Source organism: Paroedura picta, chromosome 3 (genome assembly GCF_049243985.1).
Source record: "Paroedura picta isolate Pp20150507F chromosome 3, Ppicta_v3.0, whole genome shotgun sequence".
Taxonomy (NCBI): domain Eukaryota; kingdom Metazoa; phylum Chordata; class Lepidosauria; order Squamata; family Gekkonidae; genus Paroedura; species Paroedura picta.
In genome coordinates this window covers 152,058,079-152,076,492 of record NC_135371.1, presented here as the reverse complement: position 1 = coordinate 152,076,492, position 18,414 = coordinate 152,058,079, and the positions used below count along the sequence as shown (strand labels likewise).

General features: G+C 44.5%; 1 protein-coding gene across 2 annotated transcripts in view; it reads right to left on the bottom strand.

Moving 5' to 3' along the window:
• Positions 1-659: 659 nt before the first annotated feature.
• HLF (HLF transcription factor, PAR bZIP family member) overlaps positions 660-18,414 on the bottom strand; it is a 58,264-nt gene continuing 40,509 nt past the window's right edge. Inside the window, exons 3-4 of one of the 2 annotated variants that reach the window (XM_077328689.1) lie at positions 5,215-5,435; positions 660-2,920 (exon numbers count right to left, since the gene is read on the bottom strand). In XM_077328689.1, the coding sequence (XP_077184804.1) occupies positions 2,702-2,920; positions 5,215-5,435 (440 nt within the window). In that variant the 3' untranslated portion in view covers positions 660-2,701. The remainder of the gene's footprint in view (positions 2,921-5,214; positions 5,436-18,414) is intronic. The other variant, XM_077328690.1, reaches the window with a different exon arrangement.

Here is an 18,414-nt window from a genome sequence, read left to right as displayed (position 1 = left end):
AACTGGGTAATGCTAAAGAGAGCCTCACTTCTCTTGCCCACAGGAAACAGGAGGTATTGGCACATCTCCATTCCCCCACCTACCCTTTCTCTTGTACAGCTGCACATGATTCAAGGCCTCCTAAGCTTTGATGGGGGACAGGGAAACAGGATTCTGTTGAGCCCGCCCAGATCCCTTTTGCGCATAGGTAGATGTGGTTGCGTAGAGATGGAAAGTGTCCCTAGAGCCCAAACCATGCTAGCTTTTCCATGTAAACATAAAACGAGAAAGGTTTTTTGGGGAGGGGGATTAACTGAGAAGCACATTTCCTTTTTGCACAATATTAATGAATATATAAAGAGATATATCTTTTCTCTGTTTTTAAATGTGAAATAGCTTTATTTTTTTCTCCTTTTTACTAAATATATATCGTTCTCTCTCTTTCTCCCAAAATACACAGTCAACATTTGTCCTTGAAAAATACTGTACAAAAAAAAAAGAAAAAGAAAAAAAAAGCACGCTCTAAGGATTCTGTATAAACTTTATACATTTTATAATAATCTTTCTTTTGGTCTGCAGAAAACATTTAAATGGGTTGGATTAACCACAGTATGACGACACCATCACCTTTTAGTATATACCTGCATCTCTTACATTCATTGTTATTTTCTTTTTGTCCGAACGTCCACTCTCGAGTAGAATAAAAATTTATAAAACAAACCAAAGCTTTAAAATGACAGGAGAAAGTTTGAGAAATGTCAGCTCATGATGTGCTTAAAACAACATCTTGAGGGGAAAGTGGGATTTGCAAAAGGTGACTTCTAAATCAGTCAGAATATTCTTGAGGGGGGAAAAACACCCCGCAAGGGGTAAATCCACAGAAAAACAGATTACAGAAGAGTTACATTAGAAAGCTGCATTAAAGTCTTTTAATCTCAAAAGAAAAAAGGACTCTGAGAAATGCAAACATCAAAGGAAAAGGAAAACAATGCCCCCTCCCCCTTCTCAGAATTCAATGACTTTTCAAAAAAAAAAATTGGTCTCCTGTCAATTAATTATCTCATATTTCTCATGCAAACATTCCCGGCCCATCCAACAAGGGCAGGGAGTCTGGACACATTACCGACCATCCTAATAACCTGTTTGATGTTTGTGTGTGGGGAGAGAGGCATTTTCCTGTTCCCATTATCAGGTGATCAAGTGTTTGCACCAATCATCCAGTACAGTAGAGGGAATGGGACAGCAAGTGCAGCAATTGGTGTACACAGGACCAGTTCTGACCCACAAGCACGAGGCAACTGGCTAGAGTGCTGAAATCTGAGGGTGCCTGCCTTAGCTTTCGCAACCTGGGAGAGTATGTAGCTGCCTACATTTTTGAAGGAGCACCAAAGTGGGGCCGTGGTAGCTGATTGGCTCTGTTAATATCCCCCAAATCCTGGCTGACATACTTGAGAGCCTTCAAATCTCCACTGGCCACCCGGAGCATAAATGCAATTGTAAAGTTGAATAAACAGGAAGGAATGATGTGAGAGACCTTGACCATGAAAACCATGTCAAGGTCATCTCTTGAACCTTTAGTCATGCTCTCCTTGACCGTTTATGCACTGGGAACTTCACTGCCCCAGCTTTTGTGCAGGAGTACAAATTAGGGGCGGATGAGGCCCACCAGGCCAAATACTCCCCCATGTGGGTGCAGGAAGAGGTGGGGCAACTTGCCATGACTAAAATTCCAGCCTGCAGCCTGACATGAAACCTCCAGTGCATAAATGGTCTTTGTGTGCCTCAGCATACAGTAAACACACACAGGTCAGGGAGGAGCGATAGGAAAATGTTGAGCTGGCCCCGTGCATGCAGACCATCACACCTGGATCTCAGGAATGGGCTTTTACCTCTCTGCTTCTCAAAGCAGGCTATCAGTCAGTACCACTTCTGTTAAAAACCCATTAAAACATTATATGAGAAGGAAGTCATCCTATGTCCACTGGCCATGTTGTAAGTCACATGCACCAGGGTAGAGTAGGATTATTGCTTATGTTCAGGCCATGCAAAATACCACACTCCAGTATATATCCATTTGGGTCTTATGGCGATGAAAAGAAACATCACAGTTCCTTCTGAGACCTACCAGGAGGGGGACTATTGACAGCAACGGGAATTGTGAGTCTGGAGATATTTATTACCAAAACCTTAATAACACAAACAAGAAGCATTCTATAAATTAATATTTCTGCAGTATTGCACTAGAATATTGTCTGTGCATATTTCTTAGCAACTTAGTAATTTTTTTTGTCTGATTAGCTCTACTTTAAACATCAGCTTGAAAAACAGTCTAGCTCTTAGCCTTCCCTTGTTTCTCTCCAGCATTCCTTGCATGTTTGTTTTCCAAGTTAAATCAAGAGGGCAGTAAAGGAAAAGAAGAGAAAAAAAATACCTATTTGAAGCAGCACTGAGGAAAAATAGTTTTATATAGAATAAAAAGCTTACTATGGCAGGTCTCAGCAGTCCAGGTAAAAAAAAAAATTGGACATGCTGAGATGTGTACGCACACACAGACACACACACACACACAACAAATTGGTTTTGTTTCTGCTTTTCCGGTAAAGTGCTGACGACTGAAAGGTTGGTATTGGGTGTGGTGCTATCAAACAGGAAACACACTGTCCATATATTCAAAAGCCAATCCACAAAAAGGGGGGAGGGGGACAGAAAGGGACCGCGCCATTTACAGAGGGCCATGCCGGGCTTCGTACTTGGCCAGCACGTTCTTGCATTTGCCCAGCTCTTTCCGTAAATCTGCCACCTCCTGGCGTAGCGCCGAATTCTCCTTCTCCAAGAATGAGGCGCGGATAGCAATCTGGTTCTCCTTCAGCCTCCGGGCGTCTCTGGAACGCTTGGCAGCCATGTTGTTCTTTCGACGTCTTGCCCAGTATTTGTCATCCTGCTCATTAATCACAATTAGGAAGAAAGGAGACAATTAGATTTCAGCAAAGAGAAGGAAGGAAGCTCTTGTGGCTTTCCGGATGGGTTGCCGGAATACGGCGCCAAGAGGAAAGCTTTCAGAAGATGCTCAACTAACATGCTTAGGTTCATTTGCCCCATGCTCAATGTGAACTACATGCCCTCTCAGGGAAAGGGAACTCTTCATCAAAGTGACAAAATTTGTCTAATATATTTGAGGTGCTGTTTTCCCCTGGTGACATGCAGCACCTCAAATATATTAGACAAAATTATGTGGAGTGCTCTAAAACAAAACAAAACCTATTATTATTTAGCACCTTTAGAAGTTTGCCTGTCTTGATCTGAAAATTTGGTCCTGCCCTTCTCTCTTTTTTTTTCATGGTACCAGAACATGCTTTTATGATTTCTATGGTCTCTGGTGCCTTACATACATGCTTTCTATGGTCTCTGGTGTCTTACATACATGCTTTCTATGGTCTCTGGTGTCTTACATACATGCTTTCTATGGTCTCTGGTGCCTTACATACATGGTTACACTCCATTTGGTAGGCTTCTAAGCTTCACGTTCCATTTTGGCAAAAAGTCAAATGGACACTCTGCTAATTATTTTGAAAGTCCTCAGACTTATACTACTGACTGACCCCAATACTCCGTTTTGAGGACTGTGGCCTAAATCTTCTGCTGCTATTATAGAAAAGGGAAGGTGGCATGGTACAGTCCAATGTCATGTTACAGAAGCAGGGTCAGGATTTGGATGGGAGTCCATAAGAAATGGCAAATCAATTCTTCCTTTCCTTAAAAACTCTTTGCACTTAAATGTGTAAGAGGTGAAGGAGAAAAAGGGGAGGGGTTATAACCTACATCTTGGTTTAAAATTTCCCATCTCATTTCTCCTTGTACAAAAAAAAAAAAAAAAGAGCTTGAGTCAATTGATTCCTGTGCCACCCGGGCCATGTACATCTTTATTTTAATGAACTGCAAAGGCAAATCCATTAATCCAGGCCTGGAAAGGAGTTGGTCTGGCACCTGAGAATCACATGCAGCCCAGAGATGACTGACTCGCCTAATCTGCTTATCCTCTTCCAAAACACAGCACCCAATGCTCAGCCGCAGAAGCAACAGCGAAGAGTTTTGGCCAAGAGCCAAGGAAATGCTTACTGCTGTTTCAAAAGCAATGAACATTGAATGTCTCCATGTGGTCAGAAGATCTGAACACAGAGCCTTACTACAAGTTTCCACTGTTCTGAGTGATGCTCTGTGTGTCTATAGCCTAATTTATTTTCCAGCTTGGTGTAGTGGTTAAGAGTGGTGTTTCTAATCTGCTTCTCCACAGGCAGCCAGCTGGGTGACCTTGGACAAATTACAATAAAATGTTGTGCTAGAAGCTGTTCGCACAGAAGAGTAATATCAGGGCTCTCTCAGACCCGCCTACTTTACAGGGTGACTGCTGTGGGCAGAGGAAGGGAAGATGATTGTAAGCCACTTTGAGACTCCTTCTGGTAGAGAAAAGTGGGCTATAAAAACCAACTCTTCTTCTTCCTTGCGGCAGGTTCTTAGAATAGTTTGCCATGGGTTAGGTGATAGAAAACAGTCTTGGGTCCAGATGAGCCTTTTTGTGGACACATGACTTTCTCAAGGTCCTTTCTACACATGTTGGATAATGCATTTCAGTATGCTTTTGCAGCTGGATTTTCTTGTGCAAAACAGGGAAAGCTACTTTTAAAGCGCATTGGAATTGTGTGTGTAGAATGAGCCACTCCAAATGACCCCGGAGAAGGTAGTTCATCCTGTACTCCTCAACCAAACCAGGAGTCAACGATAGAGATGACAAGCAGGGCATCCAAATAACGGTCCTCTTGAATAGGGATGCCAACTGTCCAGGCCGGGGAGGGGGGGGGGAATGTCTGGTCCCTTTAATAGAGGTTTAAAGGGTAGAAATGAACAGTTAAGCCCTTTCATGACATGCAGGTTAATAACCAGTCAATAAACAACTAACCAGGCTAGCCATATCTTATCAGATCTCAGAAGCTAAGCAGGGTCAACCATGGTGAGTACATGGATGGGAGACCACCAAGGAAGTCCAGGGTCACTACGTAGAGGCAGGCAATGGGGAACCATCTCTGAACTTCCCTGGCCTTGAAAAACCTATGAGGTTGCAACGTGACAGCGTCTTCCACCACCACCACCACCACCACCACCAAGATGGCTGAGTCCCAAGGCTGCATCAACCTAATCTTCAGAACAGTTTCCATACCCTGGTCACCAGTCCCAATTTACCTTCAGATCCTCTGGAATGAAGACTTTGCGGGCTTTCTTAATCATTGGCTGCGGCTTGAGCTCTTCCTCAGAGAACTTGCGTTTACGAGGGTCAAAAATCTCCTGGCCAGGAATGCTTGAAAGGGCAAGATCAGCAGGATCTGGTTCGTACCCCACAGGAACCTGAATAGACTCGGGATCGATGGGACTTGGTGTGTTACGACTTGTGGACAAGACTGCACCTGGAGTGAAAGACGGGGGGAAGTGCGTTACGAATTGGGAAAGACATAATGTTGCTGGATTTGGTAAACAGTGAAATATCCCTCAAGCTTTGAGAAACCCCAGAAATAGTGTGTGGGAAGCATAGCTGTGTACATGCCCACCCAAGGCCCCTCCCTTTCCCACCCAGGCCCATCATTGGCCATTTTGGGAGGGGGGTTGACATGAGCATATATGGTCATATCACCCGATAAATGTTTAACAAATTTTAAAAATATATACAAAATTAATTAATTCACCCCCATTTGGGAAACCCTTCCAGGGCCAGGGCCAGGGCCAGGGCCAGGGCCAGGGCCAGGGCCAGGGCCAGGGCCAGGGCCAGGGCCAGGGCCAGGGCCAGGGCCAGGGCCAGGGCCATCAAAAAAACCCATGAAACTCTGGTTGAGAAAGCCTGGTCTATTTGGTTGGAGAACCAGTGTGATGGGCAGCTAGTGGTGTAGGACTTGAGAGGTCGAGGTTCAAATCCTGCTCAGGGGATGACTATGAATTGGTCACTCTCAACCTAACTCATTTCACAGTTATTGTAAGGATTCCAACTCTGGCATGGGAATTTCATAGGGATTTTGGGGTGGAACCTGGTGGAACCTGGTGATGGGGGAGTCTGCGGAAGAGAAGGGAGCTCAGTGGGAATGTGATGTCATACAGTCTACCTTCCAAAGTTGCCATGTCCTCCAGGGGGAGTGATCTCTGTTGCATGGAGATCAATTATACTTCCAGGCAACCTCCAGGCTGCACCTGGAGGATGGCAACCCCAAATCATTGTGAGAATAAAATAAAGAAAAAGAGAATCTTGTAATGTCATCTGAATTCTTTGAAACAAAGGTGGCGTTGTGTATGTGGACACTGAACCATGCTTGCCTGGTATTTGAATGCAGGGATTGAAATGTGACCAATCAGGAACCACTTCTACTTATCTGTGTAACCAATGAAATGCATTAGCTTAGGTCCAATTGCAGGGCTCTGGTAAGAGTCAATCAGGTTGTTTGGCGAGATGCCCAAGTATATGAAATCTCCTTGGGTTTGGGTGTTTACTGTTCAGTGTTCGACTGGTGTTTGGTGTTAATAAAGAGTTGCATTGCTGAAGATACTACATCTGGGACTTCCAAACCTGCAGACTTAACAGGTGGGATTAAAATGTAATAAAGAGGTTCATATGGAAACATGGAACTTTTCAGAAGTTGCTTTGCTCTGAAGTTAGGGAACAGAGGTTAACAGCTAATAATTTGCCCAAGCCATATGCAGATACATGTGCAATCAAGTTGCAGTTGACTTAAAGGTAAAGGTATCTCATGTGCAAGCACCGGATCATGTCTGACCCTTGGGGTGATGCCCTCTAGCGTTTTCATGGCGGACTCAATACGGGGTGGTTTCCCAGTGCCTTCCCCAGTCATTACCATTTACCCGCCAGCAAGCTAGGTACTCATTTTACCGACCTCGGAAGGATGGAAGGCTGAGTCAACCTTGAGCCGGCTGCTGGGATCGAACTCCCAGCCTCATGGTCAGACAGCTACAGACAGCATTTCTGCTGCCATACCACCCTGTGCCACAAGAGGCTCTTCTTGCAGCTGACTTATGGAGACCCAATCAAGGGGCTCTGTAGAGGTGGTTTGCCATTGTCTTCCTCTCTAGACTCTTCCTTGCTCCCCATCCAAGGTAAGGCCCTCCCATTCAAGTACTAACCTTGCATAGCTTCTGAGATCTGATAAAATTGGACTACACCATACCATTCCACACCCCAGGCCCATAGATTCATGGTCAAATTGCTTTGCAGTTGCAATTATCCCATAAAGCAGAGGGACTGAGAGATCACAGTTTGTCAATTACAGCCAGAGAAGTGCAGAAGGGTAGTGTTTAGAGTGCCCTGCTGGAGATTGTGTTTAGAGTGCCCTGCTGGAATGTCCTCCCATCAGACGTTCAGGGCTCTTCTGCAGTTGCTCTGGGACTTCAAAACCATCAGGCATTCAATGGAGGTGGGACCATACACTGGCAGACCTTTATCATCTCCTCCTCGTTCCCAGACCCCTTACTAATGATCTCAGATACTTCACTTCTTTCAGCCAGTTGCCATACTGGATGGGAATTGGGTGCTAATGTTTTTATTGTATTTATCATACTTGTGTTTGAAATATGGTTTTTAATCCTTTTAATACTTTGTAAGGTGCCCTGAGCCTCCCTTTGTGGAATGGGCGGGGTAAAATCTTAAGTATATATATACAAAAATAAATTCCCATTTTCCCGTGAAACTCACCTTGGTCCGGTCTCTCTCTTTCAGGCTAACAAAACCCACATCATTGTCATGAGGTTACAACAGAGGAGGGGCAAACAATGTATGCTACTCTAGACTTCTTGGCGGAAGGAAAAATACACTAAATAAATAAGGCTGTCCTGAAAGTTCATAGGCGAGATCTCATATTGGATTTCTAATTATGCTTCTTAGCCACTACCATGTCTAATGTGTGAACAAGATCTAGTTTATTATTAAATATGCCCTTTTGATTCTTGTCACTGCACAGAATCTCTCTTTAATGAAATAATGTTCTCAAAACACAACAGGATATGCCCAGTTTTCAACACTCGAGATCTTGGCATCAAGTAAAATGGTCCCAGTCTGAGAAGGAAACTTTTTTGTTGTTGGTAGAATGGCTAACAATTGAATTCCTTTTGTGCCCTTTTTAATTCTGGGGGGAAACATGCCTTTGATCCACCCCCCAGGAGCTTCCTAGCTCTTCCTGAAAGTCAATGTGATTAGGCCAGTTTCACAAACCATCATGTTATGAAAGGCATAGCCTTCTGTAGGGTTAACACGGCCTGTGTCCTTCACAGCAGCCCCCTCTGCTCTGAACTTTACCCTGTGCCCACTTGAACATCCTGTTATTCTGTAAATCAAGACATAGAGTGCTGGGAACTAATTTCAAATTAGGTAATGACACCCGAGACTCCAGTACAAAGCTCTGCTGGGGCAGCAGGGCAACATGGAAGGTGGTTAGAAGATGCCCCAGTGCTCAAGGAGCAGGAAGAATGGGGGGGGGGGGGATTTCAAAGTCCCAGCTGATCCTCCAAAATCTCCCCCTTCAGGATTTTCTGACATTTGTGGGGCTTGATTTCCCTCTCCTTGCCCTTTTGTGTGACTTTCAACATTCCAACCTTTCTGAAGCCTATCTGGTCTTTCGTAAACCAGTTATGAAGGATTTTTTTGCTTTTTCTTTGGGTTAGTAAACCGAGGAATATTTTCTACACAGCTGGGTAGTCCCCTCACTTCGTAGATAGTCCTACATTCTTTCCCAGTGTCATCATTACACAGTTATCGATAGCCACAAAACAGTCAAATAGTTTGTTACTGTTGTTGTTATGTGCGAAGTCGTGTCCGACCCATCGCGACCCCATGGACAATGATCCTCCAGGCCTTCCTGTCCTCTACCATTCCCTGGAGTCCATTTAAGTTTGCACCGACTGCTTCAGTGACTCCATCCAGCCACCTCATTCTCTGTGTCCTGATAGTCTGATATTTAGTTTGTTACTAAATAGTGTCAAATGAGGGGTCTGTGACGACTCAATGAGGAGGGGAATTTCCTTCTTCCTTTCTCTGGCTCCCATTTCTCACTCTTGCTCTGTACATTCTTTCTGCTTTCCATTCCCCTTCCTCACCTTCTTACTCTTTGTACCCCCCACCCCGCGAATCTTCCTTCTGATTCTGCCTGCTGTCTTCTCTATCTGGGCTTCATCACACCTGCTGCTTCCACACTTTTTAACTCCGATTATCTCCACCCTGTCTACTTCTCCCCCATCCTAGCAGTCTCTCATATAAACACATCTCCTGTCCTCACTCCTCCCTGCCCTTCAACTCACCTTGCCCAGTTGTTAAATGAAATAGCTAACTATCAAAGTCCTACACAATCGTCATGTGAATTCCTGACAGGCACCATTGTCTAAGCCAGGGGTGGCCTTCCAAATGTCCATGGACTACAATTCCCATGAGCCCTTGCCATCATTCACATCTGGAGGGCCATAGTTTGCCCACCCCTGTCCTAAGCAATCCAAAATGGCGGTCAAGGTCTCACAAAGAAGTCTCACAAAGAATCTTGGCACTTCTCCATTATTTTGGGTACCTGATATTTGATTTAATCATCCCTTTTAAAAAAGATTACGATGTTTCCTTGAGCCTGGATGCTTTGCAAAAACATCTACCCTAGCCCTAGGTAGCCCTGTTGTGTGGCATTTTTTATATGCACAATGTAGCCATCCAGAGTGTAGCCATCCAGAGCCATCATCCCATATGATGCCCCTCCCTAATTATGAACAAGAGAGATCTATGTTGTTCCCCCCTCTTTTCGCGTGTTCAGTATCATTTGGGATCTTTGTGTTTATTTACCAAGGTTCATAACATGATACTAGAACCCACAACTCTGACATAATTGCTGTATACAGGTCCTCCTATATATGGGTATGCCCATGTTAGCTGCTTGTGTATCCTGTCCTGATCTGAAGTGGTACAAACTATGTGATGCCTAGGGGAAGACTAGAATTTTGGACTTTCACTCAGGGGATATCTGGGTTCCAAGATAAAACAATGGGCCAGAACCCTCCACATTCTACCCTGAACTACTTGTTGAGATAGAAATGTGAGAGATAGTTCTGATGGATCTTCTGCCAACTCAACCCAGGGTATCACATTGCATTGATGATGCTTAAATCCATGTCTTTCAAGGTGGGTCAAGTGAGGACACGGTACAATAGGTCATGAATAGCAGCAACAGCAGCTGTCTAATTCTGCATCAGCACCCTCCGCAGCTGAGGCAACATTCAACACAAGAGATGGACAGCAGACCACAGAGACTTGAATGGACAGCAAAAAGGGAAGCCTGTGGGGCTTCTTCCTGAAGCTAAAGCAAATCATTTGACAATGTGTTTTTAATTGGACAACATTATCCTGAAATCTGCATGTTGATTCTAAGGATGATTCACCAGAACCACTGGAGATGAGGGTTGATCTATATTGCTGACACTCAGTGTTGGCAACACATTCACTCGGATAATCGACTGAGGCCAGTGGCAACATCACGTCATTGCATTAAAAGATTGCTGGGCATGAGGATCCACTCTTCCACCCAATTAAGTGTCTCTATGGTTGCCAGCAAAACAGTTTCTTCCCTCATCATCCTGGCAGGTTTATATTTGGGGGGGGGGACCCTGAAACAGAATCACAAAGGCAGCTGAAAGAGCCCACGGGCAATCATCCACTCCAGCCCCCCATCTAAATTGTGGTGGGACCAAATAACTGAACTGTCATTTCCTAAGATGGCACCTTTCACACATTCTATTGTAAGTTTATACTTCTGATTTTTAAAGTACCTAACTAAAAATGTCAAGTGCAATTTCACCAGACCTGTACCCAAATTTCAAAGGAGAACAGAAATGTTCATTTTAAAGGACACACCTGTGTCCTAAAATGCTGAGCGGGGATACCGGTTTGGAACAGCAAAACAGGATAGAGCTTGGAGTGTTAAATCCCAGCTTCCTTACCTGCAAAGCTCCAAGGGAAACAGAGGTCGAACAAGGCCACAGTTAGCATTTTATGGACAGCGACATGTTCTTTGCTTTCTCTTTGGGCCTAACTATGTTTACATTTTCCCAAGACCTCCTAAGGCCAGTTCAAGAGACATGTTCTGAAATTTGGCCTGGGCATGGGTTTGATTCAGAACATCATTAGAGTATGTGAAGAATGGAAGTTTAGACCCCCCCCCACTCTCTGATGGCAGATGGGGAGAAGGAGCTTAGTCCCTCCCCAGGCTGTTTTCCTGACCTGAAATAGACACAAGGGCCTACTGTTTACCCTGTTGGAAAACATACCTGGTAGCCTATAAGAACATGTGGAACTTCCAAGGGGGCAAACAGTGACTCCCTGGGGTCATGTCAAATCAGGAAAACATAGAAATGCCAGATCCCACCTGGGGAGCCCCTGGAATTACATCTCATCACCAGGTGATAAAGATCAGTTCTTCTGCAGCTCATTTCCAGGTGATAAAGATCAGCTCTTCTTTATTCTTCTGGATAAAGATCAGTTCTGCTTTGGAAGGTGGACTCCATAGCATGATATTCCACTGCAGTTCCTCCCTGCCCCAAATCCCACCCACTCGCAGCTCCAGGTATTTCCCAAACTCTCCAGGTATTTCCCAACTCAGGGCTGGCAACCTTAAGAAAACAGTATGAGGCGGGGCTAAGCTATTTCACCCCATGTGCTGTGGTCTCTGATTCCAGCCCAAATGTTCCTGGAAAGTGTGGATATGCTGATCCCATATCTCAAGCCAGTCTAGAGATTTCCTCAGGGAAAAGGTAACATGTAGTTAGGTCCAGGGGACTCCAAAACAGAACTATCATGCAGGTTGGCTGTCGCTGCCAGGTTGGCATCTTTATCATGTGTGAAATGCATGTTTCTATGCAATTTGGCTTGGCTGCTAGTGGCCTGGTTGCCTTCTCAAAAAACATTGTCTCCCTTCCCTGAGCATATGGCTTCAAAGGTCACAAGTGCCCATTCTTCACATTGTTTGGGGGCATACCTCTTGTCTTCCCGCTTACCTGAAATGGCAATTATCCAATACAGAATGCTTGAGGGATTTGTTTGCAGACTGCACGTGTTCACACACACACACACACACACACACACACACACTTTTGTCTGGTTTGACTACAGTTAGCTGCTGGGATGATTTCAGGATTGATGCCACACATTTCTAGAGCCTCCTGTATCAACATAAGCTTCTTTGCTTGGTGCCAATCCAGAACTGTTTAATTTATAGCTACTGCCTGATCACATATCCAAAGGTGGGAGTTCCCCGTTGTCCCCAGGTACACACAGCTATGTCCATGTTTTGATATTCACCCCTAATGGACACATAGATATATGAGTACATAAGAGGTGTCACTTCACCCTGTAATTATTCATGGCCTGTCCAAATGAAAATCTGACTGGTGAATGCTAGTGAGACTCAATTGTTGATGCAGACTGCAGAGCAATCCTTGAGAAAGCCTCTACGCACCATCAAGAAGAAGAAGAAGAAGAAGAAGAAGAAGAAGAAGAAGAAGAAGAAGAAGAAGAAGAAGAAGAAGAAGAAGAAGAGGTTCTTATATGCCACTTTTCTCTACCTGAAGGAGGCTCAAAACGGCTTACAGTCACCTTCCCTTTCCTCTCCCGACAACAGACCCCCTGTGAGGTAGGTGAGGCTGAGAGAACCCTGATATTACCGCTCAGTCAGAACAGCTTTATCAGTGCTGTATTGAGCCCAGGGTCACCTAGCTGGCTGTATGTGGGGGAGTACAGAATCGAACCCGGCATGCCAGATTAGAAGTCTGCACTCCTAACCGCTACACCAAACTGAAGCCACCTTCAGCTGGCTGTTGCAGTTCTAACAGACAATTTTGTATAGTGGTTACAGCACCAGAGTAGGCTTGGACGTGGGGAACTTGGGTTCCTCACTCTTCCACGAGGCTAGTTGGATGGTCTTGGGGCAATGACTGTCTCAGCCTCAGCAGAGAGTTCTTTGGAGGATGAAATGAGAACTGTGTCGGGTACTGTGGCCTTGGGGAAAGGGCAGGATAACAAGACACTGGATAGTAAAACCACAAATGACTTTACAATATGTATGGCTCAGGTTTTAGGAAGAACCAGTCACAGAGGTCTCTCCAATCCTTCCGCCTTTTCTGAAATTTAATTTGAACACAAATAGTACCATCAAATCAAGGTGTTTTCCTGAACACAAAATTCCATGCCTACTTCTTTTTCAAATACTGTCAGAAAAGAGAGCTATTTTGATCTGAGCTTTTATTTCCTTGGACTACCAAATCATGTTCATCCACTAAAGTTGCGTGACCTTTAGAAACAAAGAGCAAGAAAGATTTTGGAGAGCGCTCAGTTTGATCGGGTTAGCATCAGCTTAGGCATGTGACATTTTCTAAAAATATCATTTCTGTACTTTCATGGAGAAGACACAACAAGCAAACACACTGAAGGAAACATCCCTAAGCCCAAAGCAAAAATGGACCTTTTAAAATGTACTGATGTGAGATAATATCAGAAGGTATATCCCATTGGGCACAATTCAGCCAAATCTGAATATTTCCAAGGCTGCAGTTTCACTTCTAACTAAATTATTAAATTGTCCACTGTTTTCCAGAAAAGTAAGGGTCTTTCCGCATGCCATAAATTTAGCATCACACCTTGTGAAGATGCTATATTCCAGGTGCTCCTCATGACATTACCCACATCCCGCGTCTCTCCAGCAAATTGCTCGCTACATCCTCCATTTTAAAGCGCTAGTTGGAGAACTGCATAAAGTGGATTCCCCAACCTATTTAGCACTAGCTAAGGAAGAACAACTAGCAGGCCACCAGCCAAAGAAATGTGTGGAGGCGAAAACATGCTACTTTTACCTCCAATGTCCCCCCCCCTCACACCCGCCTCCCTCTCCCTTCTTCCAGGGGATGGGAAGTGCTATTTAAAATTTAGGATGATTTGGGCTGATCCTGCATTGAGTTGGACTTTGGGTTGGACTAGATGGCCTGTATGGCCCCTTCCAACACTATGATTCTACGATTCTATGAAAAATTAAGAACAGCCTGGAGCAATGAATAATGGACAAGCGTGCAGGTGATGCTAGAAATAACTTTCTCCTAAAGTTGTAACACAAAGCATACCTTTCTAAATTCCTCCCTCCAAATCAGGAACGAGATTAATTTTTTTAAGTATTAAAACCAGTGATTCCATAAGGGGTGGTGTTCAAAAAGCACTATGCATCTATGATTAGATGGGTAGGTGTTTAAATGGAGAAGTATGAATTTAAAAAAATTAGCGGGCATCTTGGGAACTTTAAAACATGGAGAAAGGGAATTGGCTGACTGGCTTGATTGACAGGTGGGAGAGAGTCATGTATAAACCACATTGCTCTCTTCTGCCATTTCCAGCACTACTTGTGGAGGGTAAGAAGCGCAAAAAGGCAGCAGGCCAGAGCAGGACTACAAAAAGGCTGGGAGGCACGATAATATTTAGTGCTACGTCATTCATCTGGTGTAATGCTATTTTTAACGATGTGCGGAATTGCACTAAAAATCAATCATATGCTTTATTCTCCCTCTAAATTCAGTGGGAATCAAGATATAAATCTGGTTTGATCCTTCCTGCCTATCTAATGGATTTTTTTTGAGGGAAAATTAACAATGATAGGTAAGATCTTTGTTTCAAACCAGTTTTTCTGATGTTCAGTATAACATCACCTCTTCCGCTTGCAAGACACTTTTTAATGCGTTTTTGGTTGGATAACCAACATCTGAAGTAGATGTTGAAGCTTCCTTCCAGAATATGGAGCATTAGTTAGACCAGCCAAAGGCTTTGCTCTGAGGCGCCAGCCAAGTTACGTACAGGTCAAGCGTAAACATGATTACTCAGAAAGAAGTCCTGCTGAGCTTGGAGATTGTTCCCAAGTTAGCATACTCAGGAGTGCAGTCTTGGGACATGATTCAGGCAGATTCAGGTTTAGAAAGTCCACTGAAATGCGAGACATGAGTCAGCCATGGAGTGCCTTTTCTTTCCCCTACCAAATGGCACTGGAAGAAGCTGTGACGGCTTTTTAACTTCCTCCCTCCCCAATGATGCAAGAGAGGGCGGCGGCAAAGTCTCCCTCCTCCACGTAACCAAAAGGTCAGGTATGTGCCTTAGTGTGCTCATTAGAAGATGACTGTCCCAAATTAAACCAAACAGATTATATAATGTTGTGGGTGAAGTTTTGAACGTGGGCTGGGGAGGCATGGTTCAAATCCCCATGATTTCTGCGTGACCTTCAACGTGAGCCCAAGTAGAGTTCCACCCTTCTAGGTCCACTGCATTCAATGTGCTTAGAAGGGTGTAACACTGCTTAGGATGGCGCTGTTTGTCTCTCGGCCTATCTATCCGACCTCACAATACTGTTGGGGGGGGGGATAAATTGGGATCCAATCCTGATCTCTTTAGAGGGGCAGCTGGCTCTGAATGTGAAGAGTAAAATGCCCTATGCAATCCCTCCAGCCTCATAATCGCAGGTGTGTCATCAATTGGCTAAGACTGAATGCTGCCTTGGTGGCCCTTTTAAGGGCAAAAGGAGGCACATTTTGTAAATTGTACATTTTGTAAATTGCGAATGCAACAATCCATTCCTTAACCCCAATGTGTTTGCTTGTTTCCCTCCCAGGACACAAACCAACAACAACCAGAACAAATGTACTTCTATCTGGGAAGAACCAGAAAAGCAGAGTCATGGATTCTCCAGCAGGGGGCGGGTTTCCCATGTCGTGCTTTCTCAGCACACGACAGAGAATCTTGCAAAGATTAAATCAGAGTGGTTTTTTTACTACTTGCACAGGCACTGTCAGCACACAGGCGCCCCTAAGGCACATTCGCCTGCTTCTTCAACCAGAAATAGGGAAAGCAGAAAGGACCCGCAGGAGGCTGCCTCAGCATTGCCTTGTTCGCACTGTTAAACCATACCCCAAAGGTATGAATAAGAGAGCACAATTTTGTTTCTCAGCTTAGATAGCCTTGCAAACATAGCAGAAGAGTAATCTCGATAAGCCACCACAGGACGAATTGCCATTTTTGGTTTGTGGTGGTATTGGGGAAATGGGAGGCTATAGCCATACGTCCAGTGATTGTGATCATCGGGTGTAAATGGGGATGGGTGTTTTGCTGATCTTCAAGAATAACACAGCAATACCTATATTTATTTATATGCTTGGCTCTTCTCCCCAGCACAGACCCAAATCAGTTTACCACATTGTTCTCTACCATTTTATTCTCGCAACAGCCCGGTGAGGTAGATTAGAGCCGAGAGAAAGCGACCGGTCCAAGATCACGGCTTCCAGGGCAGAGTCAGGATTCAAGCCAGGATTTGAGCTTGATGCTCCTATCACTGAGTCTGGATATGTGACCAGATGGGACACAGGTCATCAAGATTAACCTGCCCCTCCTGCCATCTACAAAGCCTGCAGACTGACCACTTTGGATGCTGGACTGTGTAACTGAGAACATTCAGAACAATTCTGCTCCATCCTCCATATGGCACCCTTTTAAATACTTGAAGATGGTTATCAGATCCCCTCTCAAGTTGTCTCCTCTCTAGGCTAAACAGACCAAGCTCCCCCAACCTTTCTTCATACGTCTTGGACTCCAAACCCCTCACCATCTTTGTTGCCCTCCCCTGGACACGCTCCAGTTTGTCAACATCCCTCTTCAATTGGGGTGCCCAAAACGGAACACAGTACTCCAAGTGAGGCCGAACCAGAGCGGAGTAAAGCAGTAACATCTCCTCACAAGATCTGCACACTATACTTCTTTTGATACAACCCCAAATCCCATTTGCCTTTTTAGTAAATCGTTACTTTGTATCTTGTTTACTTGGAAGGAAGTCACTTTCTCATGGATTAGGCTTTCCCCCAAATAAAAACACAGAGGATTGTAGCCTTAGGGGGCAGTGAATAGAAGAAGAGTGTTTTGTTCAATGTGGGAAAACTCAGGAAGCTCACTGGAGAGGAGTCCCTATCTCTTAGCCTAATCTCTCTCCCGAGAAGCTGCAATGCAAGAATTATAAAGTCCATTGGAAGCCAAAAACGGGCTGGAACATTGATAAATATTAATGATCTTCTTGGAAGAGCTCATTTCTCAGAGCTGAACGTTGTCCAAAGCAGGGGGCACGGGAGGAGGGCTGGCATCCCTTTGTCAGTGAAGCCGTGCCAAGTTCATTAGAGTCTGGCAACACTGGAAGATGGACTGTTTCGAAGGCCCATCGACGTCCCCACTTCACAAAGTAGGCGGGTTGCCACAGCAACTGTCAAATCACATCACTCCTGTTGTGTTCGATATGTGAGATCACACCCTCCTCAAAAAAAGAGGGCAGTTGTTTTATTTTTTATACATAAAATACAAAAGAGATCCGTTTAAGAACTGCCTAATGTAAATGGGGCATATTTTAAGAGTCCTGGCTGTATGTCACATTTGTCTTCACGTGTACCCACCCCCCACCCCCCCAGCGTTGCTGCGGGAACAACGAAGTCAGAATTTATAGGCAGATGCTCCATGGCTGGATTTCGACGTTCTTCCAAAAGAATCAACTCACAGTACAGTCCTAAGTACTGACAATGATGAGCTTAAAAGGGGGTGACTGCTTAGGGCTATAGTCTCACTGGGCTGGTGACCCTAGAAGAAAACATTGATTCAGTTCATGGTAGACAATAAAATCAATATACTTCCTTGTGCTTGATCTAGTCATATGCATTCAATCCATGTTGTTCACAATCCAACCAGGCAATGTTACATGCCCCAAAAACACAGGATGCTTTGTTCCTTTCACATACTGTCACAAAATGGGAATGAAAAACTTAAGAGATTTAATAGAACGCGTCATAGGACTGCTCCGGACAGGTGAAGGAATGAGGCAGTTGAATCCTGAGGTCATGGTAGGGGCTGTACCCTTATAGTGTAAGATTCAGGAACTCCTTAAAAACCACCCTGTGCCTTAAAAAAAAAAAAAGACATTCTAGCCCTGCCTCCTCCCTGATGCAATAATGTTTGCAGGACAGTTTACAAGAATAACAAAAAACAAGGAACCACTCCAAGTGCAATGAACTCATCTGCAGTCTAACATCCTGCCATCCATTCTGCCACATTCTTCCACACCATTCCAACACCTGTATAGGTTGAACCTCCAAGTCTTCTTCTGAAGAATGATGGTGATTGATCATGAGATGGTAGATAAGGGTCCGGTGTAATCACTGAAACCCTTCATTTCCCCTTCCCAAGCCAAGAATCTGAACACAGGAGAAAGGTCAGTCATGCACCCCTTGACTCTACGTATTCTGGCCATTTCACAGGAAGTGAAACTGTAAAATACAAAGAAGGCCTTTGAACTGTTCCCTGCCACAAAG